This window comes from Ambystoma mexicanum, chromosome 10 (genome assembly GCF_040938575.1).
Source record: "Ambystoma mexicanum isolate Mex_15411 chromosome 10, UKY_AmexF1_1, whole genome shotgun sequence".
NCBI lineage: Eukaryota > Metazoa > Chordata > Amphibia > Caudata > Ambystomatidae > Ambystoma > Ambystoma mexicanum.
The window spans coordinates 674,801,564-674,823,807 of record NC_090932.1 but is presented as its reverse complement, the minus strand read 5'-3'; the positions used below and the strand labels follow the sequence as shown (position 1 = coordinate 674,823,807).

The following is a 22,244-nucleotide window of genomic DNA, read 5'->3' as shown; positions in this document are numbered from 1 at the left end:
ATTAAAGTCTGGGGTATAAGGGAATCTTTCAGAACACACAGGCATGTAAAAAAGGGGGAGTCTTTATAGCATTGAAAGATGGGCTTGACTTAGCAGTAAAGGCAATAGAGAAGGATAATCAAGGCAGGTACATGGCACTCGCACTAGAAGGAAGGGGGAGGCCTACACGGTCACGACTCTTTACGCCCCAAACAAAGACCAGGACTCCTACATATACAAAGCGCTTACTCGCTTAGGAAACTTCGCAAAATCTCTGATCATTTTGACGGGGGAGTTCAATCTGGCCTGGGACCCCACTAAAGACAGGTCCAGAAAATCCTCTGGTACTCTGGTCCTTCCCTCCGGGGACCCTAAACGGAAAATACATGAGCTGGCCCTAGTTGACAAATGGAGGCTGATCCAGGGTGATAGCAAAGGAATCACCTTCTACTCTCATGCTCAAAGTTTGCACTCCAGGATTTACTATATATGGTTATCCAGCTCGCTCTTGTGCAAGGTCACTGACATATCGCTGGGAGCAACCACCCTCTCCGACCACACACCAATGATGACACTAGTATTGAAATGGAACAGGGGGCCCCCGGGACTCTGGAAATGGAGATACCCATCCCAGCTTTTCAAAGATTTCACCTTAGTGTGAGGAGTGATGGAAGAAATCGAAAGCTTTGTTAAGGCCAACAAAATCGGGGACACCTCCTACCATATTTGGCCGCGCTCAAGGCGACAATCAGAAGCAGGATCATAGCGATAAAAGCAAGACGCTCAATAGAGTTGAGGCTGGAGGAAGCCCACCCTAAAGAGAAACTAAAATAAATAATGGCCCAAATGGGTCAGAATCAGACCACTGCTATGAAAAGGGAGTTTGGGGCAATAAGGGGACAACTGGACACCATACAAACCAGGGTGGCGAAGCATAACCTGCTGCGCCTTAAACAAAAGTACTACATCAAATCCAACAAAGCAGACCGTCTCCTGGTCAAAATGTTGAGCAAAGAGGAGGGGGATAGAACAATCCTGAAAATCAACCAACAGGGAGGTCAGAGCAGCACCAAAATCGAAGACATAGAAAGGGAATTCGTGAAATTCTACACCTCTTTATACAGCTCCGACAACCCACCCCTAGTAGCCCAGGAAGCCTACCTGAGGAAAATCGATTTGCATAGCCTAGCGGTAGCGGAAAGGGACACACTGGAAGGGGAAATTATGAGGGATGAGGTTAGGGCAGCCATAAACTCACTACCAACAAACAAAGCCCCGGGTCCCGATGGTTACGTCGCAGAGTTCTACAAAACTCACAAAGAACCACTAATACCTCACCTCGCAAACCTGTTAAATCACATATGGCTGTCCAAATCACTACCCAAATGAGTGGAGGAGGCCAAGGTGATATTACTCCCCAAAAAAGGCAAAGACCCTAAATGTGGACGCGAAAATTCACACTAAAATCCTAGCCACCAGGCTCGAGATGATCCTCTCCAAACTTGTCCACGCGGACCAATCCGGGTCCTGTCTGTCTTCCCCTTTGCAGGGGAAGACAGACAGGAGACAATATAAGAAGAATAGCCCACCTTATTGAAAAAGTCCAGAAAAGAGGAATCCCTGCTCCTAGCTGTCGATGCAGAGAAAGCGTTTGATAGGTTGGAGTGGGGATTCCTCTTTGCTACCATGGTAAAGATGGGATTTGGTCTGCGGTTTCTGGGGAGAGTCAAAGCGAACGCTCAGCACCTCCGGCTCACGATAAACAAGCACATCCCCGGCCTGGTTGACATGGGAAGGGGCACAAAACAGGCTGCCCGCTGTCCCCCATCCTGTATGCCCTCCACTTCGAACCTTTCCTTGCAACTATAAGGGATAATGAAAACATAGCAGGAATACCCTTTAGACGGCCCACAAACAAAATCACGGCCTTTGCAGACGATTTGATCTTGACATTGACCCAGCCTGACACAACCCTGGGAATAGTGCAAAAGGAGCTCAATCGCTTTGGCTCCGTAGCAGGTCTGAAAGTTAATATAAATAAATCCGAAATCTTACTCTCACAGCTGCACAAACACAGAAACTCAAAGCCCCCTTCAAATTCAAATGGGTAGACAACTTCATAACTTACCTAGGGGTGAAGTTGACCAAATCAGTGAATGATCTATAGCAGGCCAACTACCCACCCTTCTAGAGAAACTCAAATCAAAACTGATAGACTGAGGACTGCAGGCCAGAACCATATTCTGGCTGGGTCGCATAAACATCCTGAAAATGCAAGTGCTAGCGCAAATCCTCTACCACTTCACTTCTTTTTTTTTTTTTTTTTTTTATTTTTTATTTGAAAAGCTACAGCATCTCTTTACAACATACGGCAAAGAAAAACTTTTGTTTCAAATGTTTCCAAACAAACAAACAAAGTTCCAGTAAACAGAGGAAAAATTACCAACCCAGATTTAAAAGAGTGGTCTCTGTATAGTGGGGATTTATGGAGTCCAAACCTCAAAGACCTCGTAAGCAAAGTCTACTTTAAATTACTCACGGACTGTTTAATAGTTATGTCAACAAAGCCACTCAAAAAGGACATTTTAAGACTACGGTTAGATAGTTTACAGTGGCACATACATATTTGTTGACATTGCCAGAAACTAATGTAAGCCACCAGTTATCAATGTCATCATCTAGGGGTTTAAGTTGACCAAAATGAATAGTTCGTAAGGTGGACAATTCCGTACATTCTGCCACTAGGTGCCTTAATGATTCGACCGACTTCTTACAAAATCGGCATACATTGTTGCTTACGGCAGGATTTTTCCACTTCCAAAGCACCTCCTTGCAAGGTAAAATGTTTAACCGAAATCTAAGGAATCGGTCACGGTAAAAAGCCGAGTAGCAGCATGTTAGGTAAGACGGTTGTACATTCAATTTCCTGTGTGGAGGACACAGCCAGAGATTATGATTGTCAGATTCATATCTTTCAAGATTGATAATCCATGCCCAGTTATCATATTTACATTTGGCATGTTTAGGCCTCACATACAAATCACTTCTCTCCAAACCCACATACCACCTAGTTTTTTAAAAAACCTACGCAAAGCAGCTGATGCATTCATTTGGAACAACCAACCACCAAGAGTGGCAGCAAAGGTAATGAGATACCCCGTAGCAAAGGGGGGTTTGGGAGCACCAGATTTCAAGGCATACTACATGGCTGCCCAAATAAGGGTCATTAGGGATTGGCAAAGGGACGAAAGAGGGAAAATATGGAGACCTCTGGATAGGGCAGTTGCGGGGAACCCACTGGAAGAAATACTCTGGAAGCCAAGACAGGATAGACCAGCGCAAATGTATGCGAGCATGATAGTAGGTACAGTGGGCAAGGCAAGGGATGCTGCGGTTGAGTAGAGCTAGCATTAACACCTTTCCCTCACATTGTACACCACTCTTTGGCAACCCACAGTTCACCCCGGCCACAAAACGCTAGCGTTTCACATGCGGCAGCAAGGGGGTTGCTACAGGGCTAGGGACATGGTCGCTGGGAACCAGATTAAAACCTTCGAAGATGTTAGGGAGAATTCTCTGATGAGGCTAATTTCCCAAACCTAGTGAGCCCCCCAGTATCAGGGGGGATGACATTGAGTTGGGAGGTTCCTACTATAACTTTGCTGGATTTGTGGGTTTTGTTTTGTTCTCCTGCTAAGAGTGAGACTCTTTTACTCCGACTCTTAGACATGATTTGAGGTATGTCCTTGACTTGTTATGTGCTTATGGGCTATGGGGTTTCTTTTTTACTCCATAGGGTATCATCTGTTTTCTGTATGTGTGGTACACAGCACCCTCAGTGCAGTACCACAGGGGTGTCACAGTGACCCCCAAACATAAACTCCATACCCTGGGACTGACTACTGTCTCGCAGGGCATGTAAAGTCACCATTGCCTTTACTAGTCCAAAATTGTGAACCGAACCAGTACAAACCATCATATTGTGTAAGTACTGGTAAGGGGTAATTCGATTTCCCCTGGGTCTGTTTTCGAGGGGGCACTGTTCCGTCCCCCCATGTCGAGTTTCTGGCTGGTGGCAGTGGTTACCACGCAAAATATTCCTCCGGAATATTCCCTATGGGATTTTCCCATTGATTTTAAACACACCACTTTTTGGTGCAATGATAAAGAGACCGCCGGTTTATTTATTTCATATTAAATAACCGGTTGGGTCTTTTTTGCCAGAACTCCATTCTAAACATGCCGTTTGTGTCTGTCTCTGTAACTCTGACCAAGGTCGAGCCCTTTGTTCCACTATTTTGGCGGGCTTCTCCACAGAAGCCCTCCAAATGGTACCACTCTGTCTGGGTTCCACAGGAAGGGTGGAGGGGGGAATTGGCACCCTGGACTGCTTTGCCTTAGCAACCCAAGTCGCACTCTACTCTTATTGGCCCAGTGGTGAGACGCCCGGCTCACCACTTAGCATGTGTGATTGACAGCTAGGCTGATGAATGGGGGTTTTTCTGCATAAAAGCAGGGTCTCTGGGACTGGAACTTCAGAAGTCGCCACAGGACCTAAGAATCCGAAGAGGGAAGAAGCTGAGCCACCTGCAACCGACGACACCACCGGTGAAGCCCTGCTGCCACAAACTCACCACTTTTCCAACAACAAGAGAAGATCTTCTGCTGGAGAGTCTTCTCCCTTTGAGCTGGTAGGACCAACCAGTTCGCCCTTTTTCGCTTCCAAAGACGTCACTTGGTCGAATCGCCTGTGCCAAGCACCACTTTTGACCGCGAATAAAAGGACCTCACCTTTTAATCGGGAACTCCGCGGCTGGTTTCATCCCTGTGCAGTGTAACGACTCCATGTTTCCTCCTCGATGAGATCTTCTCTTCCCCTGGTCGGAACCACGAACTTCAACCACTGCCAGGAACAACTGTACCCGCTGGAGCTTCCTTTCTCTTTAAGCTACAGATTGCTAAAGGTGACCCTTAAATCCTTGGCTTCTAAACTGGGTTGGCTCCAGGCCTTCTATCTATATCTTTTGACTCACCCCAACCTCTTTTGAACACTCTGCAAAGACTTTCAGTGCGCTTTAAACCGTGTGATCCTGGGCACATTTCGCTTTGCCCCATTTAAAGTGGGCTTGGCCTATGAACTTTGGCTCTACAGTATAACCTGCCTTTCTCCCCTTGCTCTGAACTCTTAAGTGTTGGGAACTGTTTTATTTTATGCTCTGCCTTTTCTCTCCCTTTTTAACCTAAACTATTGGAGTGCCATCGAGGTTAAGCGCTCACTTCTGTCTTAACAAATAGTTGTGCTTTAACCCTGACTTGTCTGATAGTTATCAAGGGAGGTGTGTATACTTACCTGATTGTGTTTTAGATTACTTATCATTTAGAGTGCTAGTGTATTGCCTAAAGTGTGTTTTAAATCAATAACTATATACTTTTTATACAAAGCGCTCTGGTCAGTGTTTGTTTGCTCTACTGTGTTTTGACCCTATTGTGTATACTCTGCATACTGCCCTACTCTTCTTGAGAGAAGTCTGACTGCTCAGCCACAGCTAGCAGGTAAATCTGAGTGGTGCAGACTACTACCAATTGGGTTTACTGCTACTCCTGTAGTCTTAATCTTTTTGCAGTGTCTGCCAAGGAAACTGCACAGGATTCTGCCTAACAGAAGAATGCAAGGCAGACTTTGGCCTAGTGGAAAATCAAAGATACGCATATGTCCAACTGAGACACTGGTTGACACACCCAGATATGAAACACGCAGGGTCCCGTGAGCTGACGCCATTTGAGAAATACCTAAATACCAACACAGGAGAGAAGAAAGTGGTAGCAAACATTTACAAGCTTGTCAAAGAGGGGGAGACCCCCAAGATCAAAGTTTACATGGGGAGATGGGAAGCTGATAAAGGATCTACAATAAATGTTACGTAGTGGGCAAAACTTTGGGGGCATATACCAAAACTGACAAGATCGCTCCAAATTAGGGAAATCTGGATGAAGCTAATGGTGCAGTGGCACCTGAACCCAATCAAAGTCTATAAAATTTACCCAAAGGCGACTCAACAATGCTGGAGGAAATGCGCAGCGTTGGGAAACTGGGGCCATATATGGTGGTACTGCCCAAAACTTACCTACTATTGGGAAACAGTCCCCGAAGCAATTGAGCAGGTGTTGGGGGCCAGGTGCAGAGGAAATATGGTGTTGGCCATGATAGGGTTAAATGGGGACCTCGAGCAAATCCGCACGAAATCCGATCGGAAACTATGCGTCATCATGATGATGGCGGCAGCACTGGTCCTAGCTCGCAAATGGAAATCTACACAAGCCCCACTAGACCATAAATAGATTGCAACACTGTTGTCGCTCCTCACCATGGAGTGGCTAACATACTCGCTACAAGGGGAACACTCCAAATTTAACACTGAATGGGCGACGCTGCTGAGATAACTCGGGGACGGTTCCCGTCGGGTATGGTGCCCCAGAGCTATGGCCTTGCTGGCAATAGTTGCTAACCCGGAGGACGAGGACCCGTAAAAGACACATAAATATTGGACCCAACATCCAAAAAGGCAGAGACAATGAACCCGTCGAAGTAGCCCATACCCAACATCAGGACTTTCCAAGAGCTGCTCCAGACCACAGGGAGGCGGCCGGAATGGAGGGGTGTGTGGAGGGGGTAGGACTTATTGTTGATGTTGTAAAATTGAAAATTGCTAATAAAAACATATTGGAAAAAAAGGGAATAGACTAAAACCTGTCAATTATAGGCTCAATAGCACTGCTAGATGCAGGATCAAAAATCTGTGCATCACTAGTGCTTGGAGAATTAAAATAGTTGGCTAGTTCAAATGGCTTATTGAAGCTGTCCCAGGTGGGATTTCGGGAAAATGTTGGTACAATTATGGCAGGGATAACAGTAGATTACTTGCAACAGTTGACGTGGCAAAGGAAGTCTTCTGCAATCTACGCAGTTGGTGTTGACCTTTGCCTAGCTTTCAATAAGGTTGACCATAACTTACTATGGAAACAACGAAAAGAATGGGGTATACCATCTCATCTACTTAATATACAAATAGCTGTGCATACAAGGGTGCGTTATAGCACCCTTTTTATTCAATATAGATTTAGCTGATTTAGGTTATTTTCTTCTAAATTCTTTTTGTTTCTCCGATTGTTTATACAAAGTTTATTGGTCAACATACACTGATGATATTTTAATTTTCGATATGTTAAGTGGGAATTAAACAATTGCTTAATTCATTTGAATTGCATGCAACAATGTATTAACTATTAACGGTGCAAAATCTAAAAAATTCAATTAGAGACTCCACAGAATTGAGATAGCTAGGGTTCCAAATATACACTGCAATGAATACAAAAATGTATAAGAGATTTTTTCATAGTAAAGTTATGCACTTGTTACCGCAGTTAATCCATTTTAAAAATAGATATTGTACATTTTGTTTCTATGTGACTGTTTGTTATGTAAGAGTGTCTCTGTTTGTTTTATGTGTAGATTGGATGGTATTTCAGGTTGTGTGCACTTGCTTGTTGTATCCGTATGGGTAATGACATGGCGTGATGTAAATTGAAAATATGAAAGCAAGACTGGGTCAACACAACAGAAAAAGTAAATGGCTATAAAAGATATAATATGCTAACTAGTGGTGCACGTCTTCAAGGTAAGTGTGATAGGACACTGTTCAGCCCTGTTGCCATCTGCTCGTCCACTCCTCGGCTCACGCGGCAAGGTAATCAGCCACACAGCGGGGACTCCACTGTCTCCAGGCCCTCTCTGCGTTCATCAGCAAAAGGATTCTCCCAGTCAGCCTGCATTCAAGTATATTGTGGTTCGCCGGCACAACAGCTCCAGCGATGCCGAGCAGCAAGAGCGGCTGTCACCAGCACTCAGCCGCACTATGGTCAATCCACCTAGAACTTGGTGACTTTTCTCCCACCACGGTCAGGAACAGGATTTTGTCATTGAATCCATTAAACGTTCCAAAATACCAGGATATTTGCTGAAACAGCAGGCAGCTCAGACAGCCATTAACATTGCTGCTCAGCAGCGCCCCTTAGTAAGCTTGAAAATATTCTGGAGGGATCCATTCGTTGGGTGGATAGAGAGGGCGATGTCATTGGCCTTCACCATTTGGAGGAATCAATCCCCATGAAGTGTGGCACGCATAAAGGACCATTCAACACGGTCAAATGCCTTTTCTGCGTCTAAGGAGAGAAATACCCCCAGAGTATCTGTAATCCCTGCTTTTTCCAAGAGGTGTACTACCCTCTGAACATTGTCGAAGTTTTGGTGATTTCTTACGAAGCCAGATTGGTCAGGTCGAATCAACGACAGGAGCAATGAATCAATTTTGGTCCTGGGAGGAAGGAGGTTTGCCAAGCCAGAGCCTGATCCATGATGCCAAGGGTCTTGCAGAGATGAATAATCAGGACGTCGTAGTTGACCGTGTCAAAAGCAGATCTGGTGGGGTCTTTATTGGGCTTCGAAATAAGGACCACTTTCGCTTCCTCTATCGAAAGGGTTATTCGACCAGAGGTGCGAAAGGAATTGAAAAGATTGGTCAACTTGGGGATCAGCATATAAAAGTCTTGTCATAGACGTCTGGGAAGCCGGCCGGATTTATTATTAGGTAGGTTCTTGATCACCATCAGGACCCCCTCCTCACATATTTCAGCCTCTAGTCCCTCCCACTCTTGTGGGGGTGATCTTTGAAGCAAGAGTGTTTTAAGGTAGTCGGCTTGCAAGTCTGCCTGCAGGGATTGGGACAAATATAGTTTCTTATAAGACTCAGTAAATGCGCTCATTATGCTATCCGTGCTCTGGCTAGAAATGTGTCAGCCCTGTTGACTCGGCTATGATACGGCTGTTTGGTATAAAATAGCGTTTTCTCAGTTTGCATTGTTCTCAAAATATCTAATTGGCCAGCCGTCCCTCGATAGGCCTTAAGGTTAACACTCGACGGATTGTCCTCCATTGCCTTTTTAAGCTTAAATAGCTCTCCATCTAACTCTTGTTTGTTTGTTTATTTGGTAATGCGCACCAAACCCTTGGGTAGCTGGGCGCAGCAGGTCAAGACAACCTAAAGCTTAGTTACAGAACATGTCAAGTATATACACATACATAAAAGAAAAATATAATTACTACCACTTCCAGTTACAGTAGAATGGTGGAAGCACAGGCTCACATATTATGTAATACAAGTTGCAGTTGATGGGTACATTCAGTAGCAAATACAATGAGCGTGGTGGAGCGTGGCAGGTATCAGGAGAGAGGTAACAGTCTAGGTAAGGGCTAAGCAGGTTGCGGGTCGGTTATCAGTCTGGGTACAGGCTGAGTAGGTTATGAGTCATTTGTTCGTAGCCATTTGAGTACATTGCATCTAAATTTAGGGTAAGGTTGTTCCATTCTGAGATCAGGTGGGAGCGCGTTCCAAGATTGTACTGCTTTGACTGGAAAACTGGTTCTGCCAGCTGTGGTTCGTTTAAATCTAGGGGTCGCTAGAGTGTAGGCATTGGCGGATCTCATAGGACGGGTGGCAATTCTCCTCTTTATCCTTTCAGCAAAGTATGGAGGTGCTAGGTTGTTCAGGCATTTGGATGTGAGTGAGACTGTTTTAAGGAAGATCCTGTTTATTTTTAACCAGTGGACCTCTCTTCTAGATTTGGATATGTGCTCGCTACTGGGAATATTCAGAGCTGCTCTTAAGGCAGTATTTTGCAATCTTGGAATTTTATCTGTGACATATTTGTTGGCACCTGAGTACAGGGCATTACAGTAATCTAGTCTAGACATTACGAGCGTTGGCCAGAGTAATACAACTAGTGACAGATGGTCTGCAGGCTCGGATGAGATTACAGGTGTAGGCTGTTGTAGATGCAAGTGAACTTGTTTCTTAAAGGTGAGTGTGGAGTCAAGGTAGAATCCTAAAGTTTTGACAGCAGGCATCACCTTGATGAGATTGTTGTCAATATAGAAGGAGGCATAGCTGGGACTAAGTTTTTTTAATGTTGGTTTCAGAGCCGAGGATCAGTATCTCGGTTTTATCGTGATTCAGGCAGAGGCCGTGGGATGCCAACCATGCCTGAATGAAGAGGTATATCTTATTTACTAAGGCCGTGTCCTCAAGAAAGTTGCCGAAAGGGGGATGAGGATCTGGGTGTCATCTGCATAATTTGTGTAGGTGACACCCAGTCTATCCAACTTATCAAACAAAGGCTTAGTGAAAATGTTATACATAGTGGGTGAGACACAGGATCCATGTGGTACTCAGCAGGACATTTGAATCGTATCAGCTGAAACTAAAGGCGATAAGTCTCGCATTGTACGGTAAGCTAGAAAGGATTGGACCCAAGCTATGGCCTCCCCTGAAAAATGGGCAGCCGACCTGAAGTGGTTGCATAAGACTGCATGATCCACCAAGTCGAAGGCTGCTGATAGGTGCAGGAGAAGTAACATAGCTGTTTTCCTTCAGCTCGTCGATTTAGGTCTTAAGGTCTAGCAGGGCTGTTTCCGTGCCATGAAGAAGGCGGAAGCCAGATTGCTGCGATCTTAGTAAGTGATTAGCTTCCAAGTATTCCTGAATTTTAAGGTAAGCTACTCTATCAGTCATTTTAAGTAAAAAAAGAACAGTAGTAATAGGTCTGTAGTTGGCCAGAATGGTGGGGTCTAAGGTTTGTTTTTTAAGCAGGGCGAGGACCCAAGATTCTTTAAGATTATTGGTCACTGTATTAGTTTTGAAGGAGGCATTGATGAACTTAGAGATGAATGGGGCCAAGTCTCTAGCTGCATCCTTTATATTTTGGGCTGGTCAGCTGTCACCCTTACAATTCGAAGGTTTTAGGGAGATTATGATTTTCTCTGTTTCGGGGATAGAGATCTTTTTGAACCTGAATGGTGGGGTTGTTCTGTTCCCAGTGTGTTAGGCAGGTTGCCGCTCAGATGGGAGCAGTGAGGCCTTCTTGTTAGTTATTTTGAGTTGGAGAGATGCAATTTTATTCGACAGAGAATTTTGTATGGCAGTGCACCATAGCTTGTCCTTTGGGACATTGGCTACGGGGGTTCGGGGATTCCATTTCACAAAGGATAGTGAAAAGTTCCTTAGTATTAGACTTAGCCTTAAAAATTCTCTTGTTGAATATGTTCTTTTTAGTATCAATTATTTCTTTTTTGTAGAATTTGGAGTAGTCAGTTAGCTTAAGTTTATTATCGTCAGTCGGGGAGTGAAACCAGATGGATTGGAGCTTTCTTTTTTGTAATCTTAGTTCTTTAAGTTGAGGCGTGAACCAGGCATTAAGATGAGATTTTTGTCTGCCTTTGCGCAATTTGACAGGTGCAATAATGTCCAAGGCCTTAGTCATAGCCATATTAAAGACCTCCACTAGTATATTAGGGTCTGAGTTCTTGTCAAGGTTGTTGATGGATGGAAGGAGGTAAGGGAGTCGTTTTTCCGCTGTGGTATCCTTATTTCTTCTAATTGGGAGTGGGGGTGCCATATCAATGGTTTTAGTGCTGAGGAGATCTATCGTAGCCGAGAAAGTGACTAGATGGTGGTCAGTCCAGGATTGCGGGGCAATATCAGTAATGGCAATATTACAATTCAGATCGGCTACCCAGTCAAAGGTCCTTCCTTTGATATGGGTGGGGGAGAGGACTTTTTGTGTGAGTCCGTGATCTTTTAGTAGATCTGTTATAGATAGGGCATGTTTATTGTCGATGTCGTTGAAGCCAAGATTAAAGTCCCCCAGCAGCAGTGTTTGAGTGGTCTTTTTGTGTTATTGGCTATAAGGCTAGTTAAGTCCTCCTCAAAGGATCCCAGTGGACCCGGGGGGTCTGTATACCAGGTAGATAGTTAACGTGTGGTTATTGGAAAGAGGAAGTTTAACAGCAAGTATCTTGCATGATGAGCAAGATGGTGAGGTGGCAAGTCTGATAGGTAGATTAGTTTTAGATATGATAGCTAGGCCACCACCTCTAGCGTTAGGCATGTCTGCTCTGAGTATCTGATAGCTATCAGGTACCGCTACCATAAGGGTTGGTCCTGCTGCCTCATGAAGCCAGGTCTCAGTTATGGCGAGCAGGTCAAGGTTCTCATTGTTTAGGGTGTCAGCAATTTCAGTAGCGGGGCCCAGCAGTGATCTGACATTAATGAGCAATCCGGATAGAGTGAAAGTGCTATTAGTTTTAGGGGTGGAGCGAAGTTTGGTTGCTGGTATATTAAGGCTCACAGGATTTTTGGGAAGGTTGTTAGATCTGGTCACCTGTACTCGCCTGGTTGGGAGTTCATTAGTTTGGGTGTCATTATTTATGGGGCAGCTATTTATATTGGTTTTATTTTGGTTCATAGAGGCGGGTCAGTCTTGACCTGAGTCTCATGTTTCTATCCTTAGGTGGGCATGTTAAGATGGTAGCAAAGGCCATTATAGCGAGGAGACTGAGTGTAACTAGGATAGACTGGGTCCTCTGGTTTTCTTTCATATTCAGGGAGTTAATTAAGTTGGGGTAACGCAAAGTTGGGCTTGGGCTACTCAGTTTGTCACAGAATGGGCTAGTTCCAGTTATCACGGTAAAAGCTAGAATCACTTTTCACAGGGTAGGCTAGAATCACTTTTCACAGGGTAGTTTAGAATCACTTTCCACAGGTTAGGCTAAAATCCCTTTTCACCGGTTAGGCTAAAATCACTTTTCACAGGGTAGGCTAAAATCACTTTTCACAGGGTAGGCTAAAATCAACATTGGCATATAGTGGGCCTGTCAACAATTCACAGGGTAAGCTACTTCAGAGCAGATATTGTAGCCACGTGTCAATTAATCATTATCTTGTCTGTTTGATGGTATGCAGACTAGGTAGGCTATAAGTTAGAAGCACCAAATAGTAATGCAAGCAGTGGGGTAGAGCACATCTACTGACATATGGATACTATACTATTGCATAGCGGTAAAGGACCAGCATATATAAATAGATTATGTTTGCAGTGTCATGGCTGAGTATAGCTACGTGCAAAAACAGTGTTGGGCAAGTACAACAATGGCGACAGGTACACCAAGTTAAATCAGGCGAGACGATGCGCAGGCTAGTTCAATAATATCACATGCAACATACTGATATAGTGACATGAGTGAAGAGAAGTTCAGTGTAGGGTACTCTGGTAGGTCATCAGAGATGAAGGTCGAGATACGAGAAGTAAGCGCGTATCAATAGGACAATTGGTGTTATTGGAGCATGCTCCAAGGCCAGGAGGGTCCAATGCAATATAGGTAAAGTGTGCAGTAAAGTTCAGAACTATGGGATCAAAATTCAGTGGCGGCATGGAAGGTGAAGACATAGGAAAGGCAATGGCTGTAGAGAGAGGGAGTACGTTTTGGAGAAGTTTTAGGTTACACTCAGTACAAAAAAGAAGGTGGGTGAGGCACGCACTCCCGGTCCTGGTTAATTGAACCTGTTGTAAAAAATATAAGTAGCTGGGTCAAATCCCAAAATGGACAAAAATTCACAGGGTTAGATCCCTTCTGCTGCAATTCAGGTACTTAGTAATAACAGGGTTAGATCCCTTGCTGCAAATCAGGTACTCAGTAATAACAGGGTTAGATCCCTCGGCTGCATTTCTGTGGTCTGTAGTTGTTCTCCTCCTAGCGCTTTCTTATCTCAAATAATCATCAGGGAGGCTGTTGAGCAGGTGTGTCTAATTAGACTCAAAGGATTCTGGTAGCTGTAGTGAAAACGTTTTTTTCTGTTCAGGTGACCAGCAACCGACACCCCTCCAAAGCACAAGTCCTTCCCAAATTTGGGGGAGGGGAGAGAACCATCTTTATGATTCTCCAAAGTGGGGCACAGTCACCCCGTGGGGCTGCCTCTGGAGCCCGGGACTCCCATAGCATTCAGTACAAAAAAGAAGGTGGGTGAGGCGTGCACTCCTGGTCCTGGTCAATTGAACCTGTTGTAAAAAATATAAGTAGCTGGGTCAAATCCCAAAATGGACAAAAATTCACAGGGTTAGATCCCTTCTGCTGCAATTCAGGTACTTAGTAATAACAGGGTTAGATCCCTTGCTGCAAATCAGGTACTCAGTAATAACAGGGTTAGATCCCTCGGCTGCATTTCTGTGGTCTGTAGTTGTTCTCCTCCTAGCGCTTTCTTATCTCAAATAATCATCAGGGAGGCTGTTGAGCAGGTGTGTCTAATTAGACTCAAAGGATTCTGGTAGCTGTAGTGAAAACGTTTTTTTCTGTTCAGGTGACCAGCAACCGACACCCCTCCAAAGCACAAGTCCTTCCCAAATTTGGGGGAGGGGAGAGAACCATCTTTATGATTCTCCAAAGCGGGGCACAGTCACCCCGTGGCGCTGCCTCTGGAGCCCGGGACTCCCATAGCATTCAGTACAAAAAAGAAGGTGGGTGAGGCGCGCACTCCCGGTCCTGGTCAATTGAACCTGTTGTAAAAAATATAAGTAGCTGGGTCAAATCCCAAAATGGACAAAAATTCACAGGGTTAGATCCCTTCTGCTGCAATTCAGGTACTTAGTAATAACAGGGTTAGATCCCTTGCTGCAAATCAGGTACTCAGTAATAACAGGGTTAGATCCCTCGGCTGCATTTCTGTGGTCTGTAGTTGTTCTCCTCCTAGCGCTTTCTTATCTCAAATAATCATCAGGGAGGCTGTTGAGCAGGTGTGTCTAATTAGACTCAAAGGATTCTGGTAGCTACTTATTTTTTACAACAGGTTCAAATGACCAGGACCGGGAGTGCGCGCCTCACCCACCTTCTTTTTTGTACTGAATGCTATGTGAGTCCCGGGCTCCAGAGGCAGCGCCACGGGGTGACTGTGCCCCACTTTGGAGAATCATAAAGATGGTTCTCTCCCCTCCCCCAAATTTGGGAAGGACTTGTGCTTTGGAGGGGTGTCGGTTGCTGGTCACCTGAACAGAAAAAAACGTTTTCACTACAGCTACCAGATTCCTTTGAGTCTAATTAGACACACCTGCTCAACAGCCTCCCTGATGATTATTTGAGATAAGAAAGCGCTAGGAGGAGAACAACTACAGACCACAGAAATGCAGCCGAGGGATCTAACCCTGTTATTACTGAGTACCTGATTTGCAGCAAGGGATCTAACCCTGTTATTACTAAGTACCTGATTTGCAGCAGAAGGGATCTAACCCTGTGAATCTTTGTCCATTTTGGGATTTGACCCAGCTACTTATTTTTTACAACAGGTTCAAATGACCAGGACCGGGAGTGCGCGCCTCACCCACCTTCTTTTTTGTACTGAATGCTATGGGAGTCCCGGGCTCCAGAGGCAGCACCACGGGGTGACTGTGCCCCACTTTGGAGAATCATAAAGATGGTTCTCTCCCCTCCCCCGAATTTGGGAAGGACTTGTGCTTTGGAGGGGTGTCGGTTGCTGGTCACCTGAACAGAAAAAAACGTTTTCACTACAGCTACCAGAATCCTTTGAGTCTAATTAGACACACCTGCTCAACAGCCTCCCTGATGATTATTTGAGATAAGAAAGCGCTAGGAGGAGAACAACTACAGACCACATAAATGCAGCCGAGGGATCTAACCCTGTTATTACTGAGTACCTGATTTGCAGCAAGGGATCTAACCCTGTTATTACTAAGTACCTGATTTGCAGCAGAAGGGATCTAACCCTGTGAATTTTTGTCCATTTTGGGATTTGACCCAGCTACTTATTTTTTACAACAGGTTCAAATGACCAGGACCGGGAGTGCGCGCCTCACCCACCTTCTTTTTTGTACTGACGTTTTAGGTTAGTCTTACCTCCAAAGACATTGAAGACATCTCCATAGCGCAACCAGTGCGCAAACAGGTGCAGAACAGGGCCTTTTCGATCGCGGGCCTTCGTGTGAGAGGGCCGGCTTCTGCCTGGCCGGCGGGGGGTTGTGGGTAATGTGGGGTGTAAGCGTTGCTTATCAATGTGCCGTCAACCTCGCTTTCATGCCATGCAAACCGGCCGCCATTTTCGAATCGGGCATGGTGGGGACAAAAGACTTCTTTCTTGCTCCAATGTCCTTAGTTGCCTGTCCCTCTGGCCTTTCAAAGAGATCAGTTCTCCCCTCATGACTTCCTTAGATCAGTTCTCCCCCTCATGACCGCCTTAAAGCGTCCCAGGTCGTTCCTTCTGATGTAAGAAAGGTCGGATTGAAATTGTCCTCCATTGCGTTCTCGATTTTTAGCGAGAATGAGTAAATGTTTGAGGAGCTGCGCAGGAAAATTCCACCTCCAGGTCCCATTCCTTACCAAAGGTATATCCAGCTTTGCTAGTACTGGAGCATTGTCCAATATTGAGATATATCCTATCTCCACTTCCCTCAGTCGTCCCAGCAGTGAGTCCTGTGTATATGTATGTATGTATGTATTTTATTTTTATGTAGCGCCGATAGCCAGAGGGCATCAGGGCGCTTAAACTTACACACAGCAGCTAGATGACAGACATTCAATAACGAATGCTGCGGCCTGAAAAAATGACCCTGAATACTGCTTTCCCCCGATTCATCATATATTTGAGTAACACGTAAACCCTGTCTCCTGACCGTGAGCCTCCCTCCAAGCATCCCTCAGGTTCTGCCTTTCCATATTGGATTGTAGAGTTTTGGAAGGCGCCCTCTCCCTGGAGGTCCCGCCATGACTTTTGCCCAGAGTCTGGGACCAGGCCAAGTTAAAATATCCCATGAAAATGATCTCTCCTGTTGTGAAATCGCTCAGCATGGTTGGAGTAGATCGAAGAAAGCCGTCCTGGCCAGAGTTAAGGTTGTCTCCATGGTGAGTCGATCTGTTCCTTAGAAGTGCATCCACAAATAAATTGCCCTTATTTGTTCTCCGTTACCTCCAGGACCTGGACATAGGGCCTCATCACGAGTTGGGTGGTATCCCGACTGGGATACCTCCCAACATTATCTGCTTACTGCCCACCCGACTGGCGGTATTACCGCCGGATCATGGGTTGGGCAGTAAATGTTATTCCCCATTGGGTCCAATGGACCCAATGGGGAATTTTCAGCACAATTACTGCCGGCTGTATTACCGTGCAGTAATTGCACCGGAAATTGTCATTTTTCTGGCTTGTTTACCTACAGCTCTGGGCTGGTGATCAACATGCCATACTCATGATTGGGCGGACCCTTAATTGCAGCGGTAACCCCGGTACCACTGCATTTAAGGGCTACCGCCCAACTCGTGATGAGGCCCATAGTCTGCACCTGAAGTCTAGGAGCAGCACGCTGGCTTTGGTAGAATCCGCCCTACATATGTGTTTCTTGTAATGCCACAATGTCAACACCTCTTCTATGAAGGAATTGCTCTCCGTCTTCCTCTTTGTAGGGGAGTTGACACCCCTAATGTTCTGTGCTAGTAGTAGGAATTGTTTCTGTATTTGAAGTAGTCTGGACCCCTCAGGAGCGTCAAGGGCCTTGCACTAAATATTAAATGGAACTGGGCACCAATGCTGTAGATGCAAGTGTGACAAGCTAAAGTTGTGTGAAGTTTCCTGGCCTTCAGTTCTTATCCCTTCACCCCGCAAACCAAAAGATAAACAGAACATTGAGCAATAAAAAAAAAAAACATTGAAACAACAAACAAAATGAAATAAACATAGGGGCCATGGCCAACGCACCCAAAGGTTTCAAGTTCCTAAAAACCAGAAACTGACCTATTTGGCCCCTCCAACTGCGAGCGCACATTAAGGCTTTCTAGGCAAAACCAAGTAGCATGTCTCCCAACCAGTGGGAGCCACTGCAAGCTTGTCGAAAAAAAGAGAGGGCTCCCACTCATCTGGCTACCAAAACATCTCTTGGTCTATCTTATAATCTTTCCTTTGCAGGTCTTCTCTGTGTATCCTGTCCATTTTGATAATATCAAAGGGAACATCCACCAACAGGTCCCCAAACAGGGTGCCTGAATCGTGGCCTTTAGCTCACTGTCACTGATATCCTGCGTCAGGTGTCTGATTCGGATGTTAGAACGCCATGATTGATTGTAGAGGTCTTCACATTTGCGAGAACCTGGTCAAATGTTCGAGGAGCTTGTTTTTCTTGAGATCTACTGTCGGCTTCTAGAAGGCCCTTGTGTATCAGTCCTCTCTTTGAGCTGAGCCACATCCTGTTTTATTTCTTCAATGGCATGTTTCAAGTCGGTCTTAAGGGACTGAAACTGCTTCGGGAAAGTAGACATGAACTTTTCCTGGAAGGAAGCCGTACACTGCTGGAGGCCTTCCCTGGTGAGTGGGGAGCCAGATTCAGTGGGCAGGGTCTGCTCTTCAGTTGCCATTGTGTCGCTGGAGGACAAGTTTCTTGATTCATTCCCCAGGCTCCAACAACATTGGACCACCTCCCTCCTCTAGGTTGGGGGCTTGGGATTTCGGGCACAAGGATGGTTTCTTGCCCTTTGCCTTTGGCATTGGATGGCAATAAAAAGGGGCGGGGTGTTGCTCCCGGATACTCCCAAAGAGATTCTGTTCATCCACTGGATAATGTGCTTCAAATTCTAATGTTTCCCCCTTATGTCAGAAGCGCAACAAAATTAGCATTGTGGCGTTTCAGAATCAGATTCATTCATCCACTGCCTTGGTCGACTCCCCTCTGCCAGTGTGCTGTTATGGCCAAATCCTTTTTCTCCTTCTGTACCACCGGGCAACAACTGAATGTGAAAAGGGAAAAAGTCCTCCTGTCGCGCTTCTCAAAATAAAATAATGACACTAATGATGAATTACAACAAAAAGATTTTTTATTTGCAAGTCATTGAATTTAAGCATAGATGGAATGGGCAAATCTAGATGTAGAAACAAAATCAAAAAAGTAATTTTTTGTACTGGTGCTTGGGCAAAATCCAGTTAGTTTTCAAATTGTGATGTCCTTGGTTGAATGCACTAAGTATTAAATATTGAGGTAAAGATCCTGGCACCAAAAAGTTACTGGCGTAAAGACTTCGAAAAGAAATGTGCTCGTTGGCTGAAACTTGAAGTGTGCTCAGTTATCGTCACTGACTTCACTGATGCGATGTTATGGTCCAATTAAATTTCAAATTGTAATATCCTTAGTTGTGTTCACTAGGTATTGAAATAAAAAGTTCTGGTTTCAGCAAGATGATTTGTAAGAGTGATTGAGGCTCGGAAGGTTGTGGTTTTGGCAGAACGAAGCCATATGGTTCCTCAATCCAATTAAATTTCCAAGTTTTAGTGTCCTTAGTTATATCCACTAAGTGATGTAGTCTGAGTCCTGGTTGAAGCGGTGTAGTTCCACTTGAAAGGTTGTGGTTTAACAGAATGGAAACAATATGGTACCTCTTGGAGGATGGTGGTTTGAAGAAGCGAAAACACTATGATTCCTCGACACGTGTTTCCCCGTCGCTGATGTGCGGCGGTTCTTCAGGAGGATTGTGGTATAGAACAATTGTGTTCAAATCTGAGAGAGAGGAGGAAGAAAAGAGAGGAAAAAGAAAGGAAACAGATAAAGATTGGTGGGAAAGCAGTATGGTGTTTTGTTTAAAATATCACATTGTGTCTCAATACGATGTCACAAGTAAGGCAGGATGAGTACTTACTTATGTATAAGATCAATGGTGTTGGTATAAAGGTTCTCACTCTGTGGTAGAATACGTTCTTTGGTCTGTAGCACCGAGTCTTATCTGTTGATAAATGGATATATAAGAATACTTGTGTCACAAGATTAATGTAAAAATATGTGAGGTTATATGGTACAAGTACAGGTTAGACCCAAAAAGATACTAGGTTGAGAGAAGGTTTAGGTGCACTTGTATAAAAAAATAGTGTGGGTGTGCATGAATCAAATGGCGAAGAGGGGAGGTAAGGAGAATTGTATGGAGGAAGTGAAATAGTGTGACAAGGGTGGAGGTAAATCCAGTCTAGCTTGATTCTTAGGAGAGGTGAGAGAATAGATAAGCTGCTTACCACTGAGTGAACAATGTCCTGCCCGTTCGGATTCTGCTGCCGTACTGACAGCATACAGTCTTGGCGAATATATGTGTATTCGCGGGCCGACGCGAGCGCGGTGAAGTCACGGGCACGCACCGCCTGAATGTGGTGAATCATGCATGGGTCCATGAGGGGATTGTGGGATACTGGAGCAAAAGAGACTGAGGGGGAGGGGCAACCCCAGAAGGTGTGAGCCTGCTCAGCAACGCTGTGTGCTTCACTCACCTCTCTGGTTATGCTCTTTTCCCCCTGGGCATCCCGGTGTGGATAGGGGATGTGGCAAATCACTTCAGTGCCATGTAATGGTCTGGATCAGCAGCTCTCAACCACATGCCGCCAGACAGCAGTAGCCTTGGATTGTGGCCCATCTAGTTAGCACTTGGGAGGCTTGTGCCACGTCAAGCCTGACTTCAAAATGGTGGGTGGACTGGTCTCTGGGCAACCAGGATTCAGGTGGGCCCATTGCCCAGCTGATTTACCTCAATCGGCCTTCTGATCGGGAACAGACCCTGCTGTATCTTCAGAGGTGTGCGCTTCCCCTGACATCAAGATAGCAGAATGTTTGGTCTTCAGGCTTATCAGGGAACAGGCACTCAAGGAACGGCCTTGCAGGCATTCATGTGAAGATGGAAGGTGAGAAGGGGGGTCCTCATTGCCCAGCTGGAGCCCCTCGATCCTCCAACCCCTCCTGGCAACAGCCTCTACTGTATCTTCGGCAGCAGCCGTCTACCAGAGGTACAACGCGCATGTCTGCACTAAAACGGGCACCATCTTGGAATCAGAAAAATCTCTTAACAGATGTCCATTAAAAAAAAGTGCTGCTAAATTTCAGAAAAGGTGCTTAAATGGTAATTTGGATTGCACCCATCTACCAATCATAGTAATTACTCTAAGGCACCAATCAGTGTCAATTTCTAATACCAGACACTCAGACGGGCTAGTGTTCTAAAGCCCCGTGCATCATTTAAATCTCTGTAATCATTTGTTTTCAATCTGGAAGCACAACAGGAACATCCACAATGGATTTCTAGATGTTTAGTAGCCACATATTTCTAATTTAAATAAACAGAAGTGCTGTAATAGTTGCATGTTTGTGCGACAATACTTACTTTTTTTGTTCCTGCAAATTTTGAACTTGAGTCCTGAGTGGTTTGAACGTTAGCATGAAAAGTCTGATACATACATCCTACACCAGCAACATGGCTGGCACATATGTGACCTCATTATGCTACTTTCAGTGTGCAACTTGCCTCACTGATTTTTAACTTCGACATCACCTCTTCACAGCAGTGTGTGGTGTCTTCTCTGGCCTCCTTATACTCTTGGCTTTTGCTCAGACACCCTGTTTTGATATGATTTGTGTTCTGTTCAGCCTTTCTCCATCCTATTATGGCCCACTCTGGGGGTCTTGAAAGAGCTCCTAGGTGCTTCCTCCAGGGCAAAAGAGGAGCCAATAATAACATTCCCTGAGTGGCAGTTTGGGGTTCTAGGTTTGGAGTAGGATAATGGGGAGAAAGGGTCTCCTCGACAAATGAAAACATGTGGGTTTTGTAAACCTTTTCAGTAGCATGTGTGATACACACAAAGTATTGCATCTTGCGTGTAGGCCAGCATATGGTAGCTAGAAATGTAAGTTGCAAGCAGTCTAGTTTTTTAAGGTGGCAAAAGAAAATATTCACTTCCAAATGGCTACTTTCCAGCTTCACATTAGACCCTTAGTCTTTATGTACATGAAAAAACATGGCAAACTGAAGGTGTGTTCTTTTAAGTAAGTCTTGTAAATTGTCTACTACCTTCTAACTGTGACAATTATCTGTCATTTCAAGCTCTGTCTATCAGTCTATCTGAGCATTCCCTCATCAATAACTTGTTGTTTTTCATTGTCTCACAGGAATGTCGTTTCATGTTTGATGTTTTTTGCAACATAAATATATTTTCTTTTTCTCTAGGTGATACGTCCTCAAAAAGAAACCGTTCATCTGGTGGTAAACATTTTTACATAGTTCTTTGTGTCTTTTGTCATGACACCAAGTTAAGGTGTTTGCTCGTGATGAATTATGTTGATTAATTTTTTTTTCCTGTTATAGTTCTTGATGATTATGCACCAGGCTCACATGATGTTGGAGATCCCACAACAACAAATCTTTACCTTGGAAACATCAATCCACAGGTAATACTGGCAATGTCAAAACACAATGCAGATTTGCATCAGTTAAATAAATGGCACATGTGGCCAGCAATTGCTGACCTGTCTAATAACTCAGACTCATTGGGTTAGTTCTGCCCTACTAAGTTCGGTAATAT

The 22,244-nt window shown here is 44.8% G+C and overlaps 1 protein-coding gene across 5 annotated transcripts in view; it reads left to right on the top strand.

Moving 5' to 3' along the window:
• U2SURP (U2 snRNP associated SURP domain containing) overlaps nucleotides 1–22,244 on the top strand; it is a 1,877,492-nt gene that overhangs the window by 548,789 nt on the left and 1,306,459 nt on the right. For all 5 annotated transcript variants that reach the window (XM_069618259.1, XM_069618256.1, XM_069618257.1 and 2 more), the window contains 2 exons: nucleotides 21,890–21,925; nucleotides 22,028–22,110. In XM_069618259.1, the coding sequence (XP_069474360.1) occupies nucleotides 21,890–21,925; nucleotides 22,028–22,110 (119 nt within the window). The remainder of the gene's footprint in view (nucleotides 1–21,889; nucleotides 21,926–22,027; nucleotides 22,111–22,244) is intronic.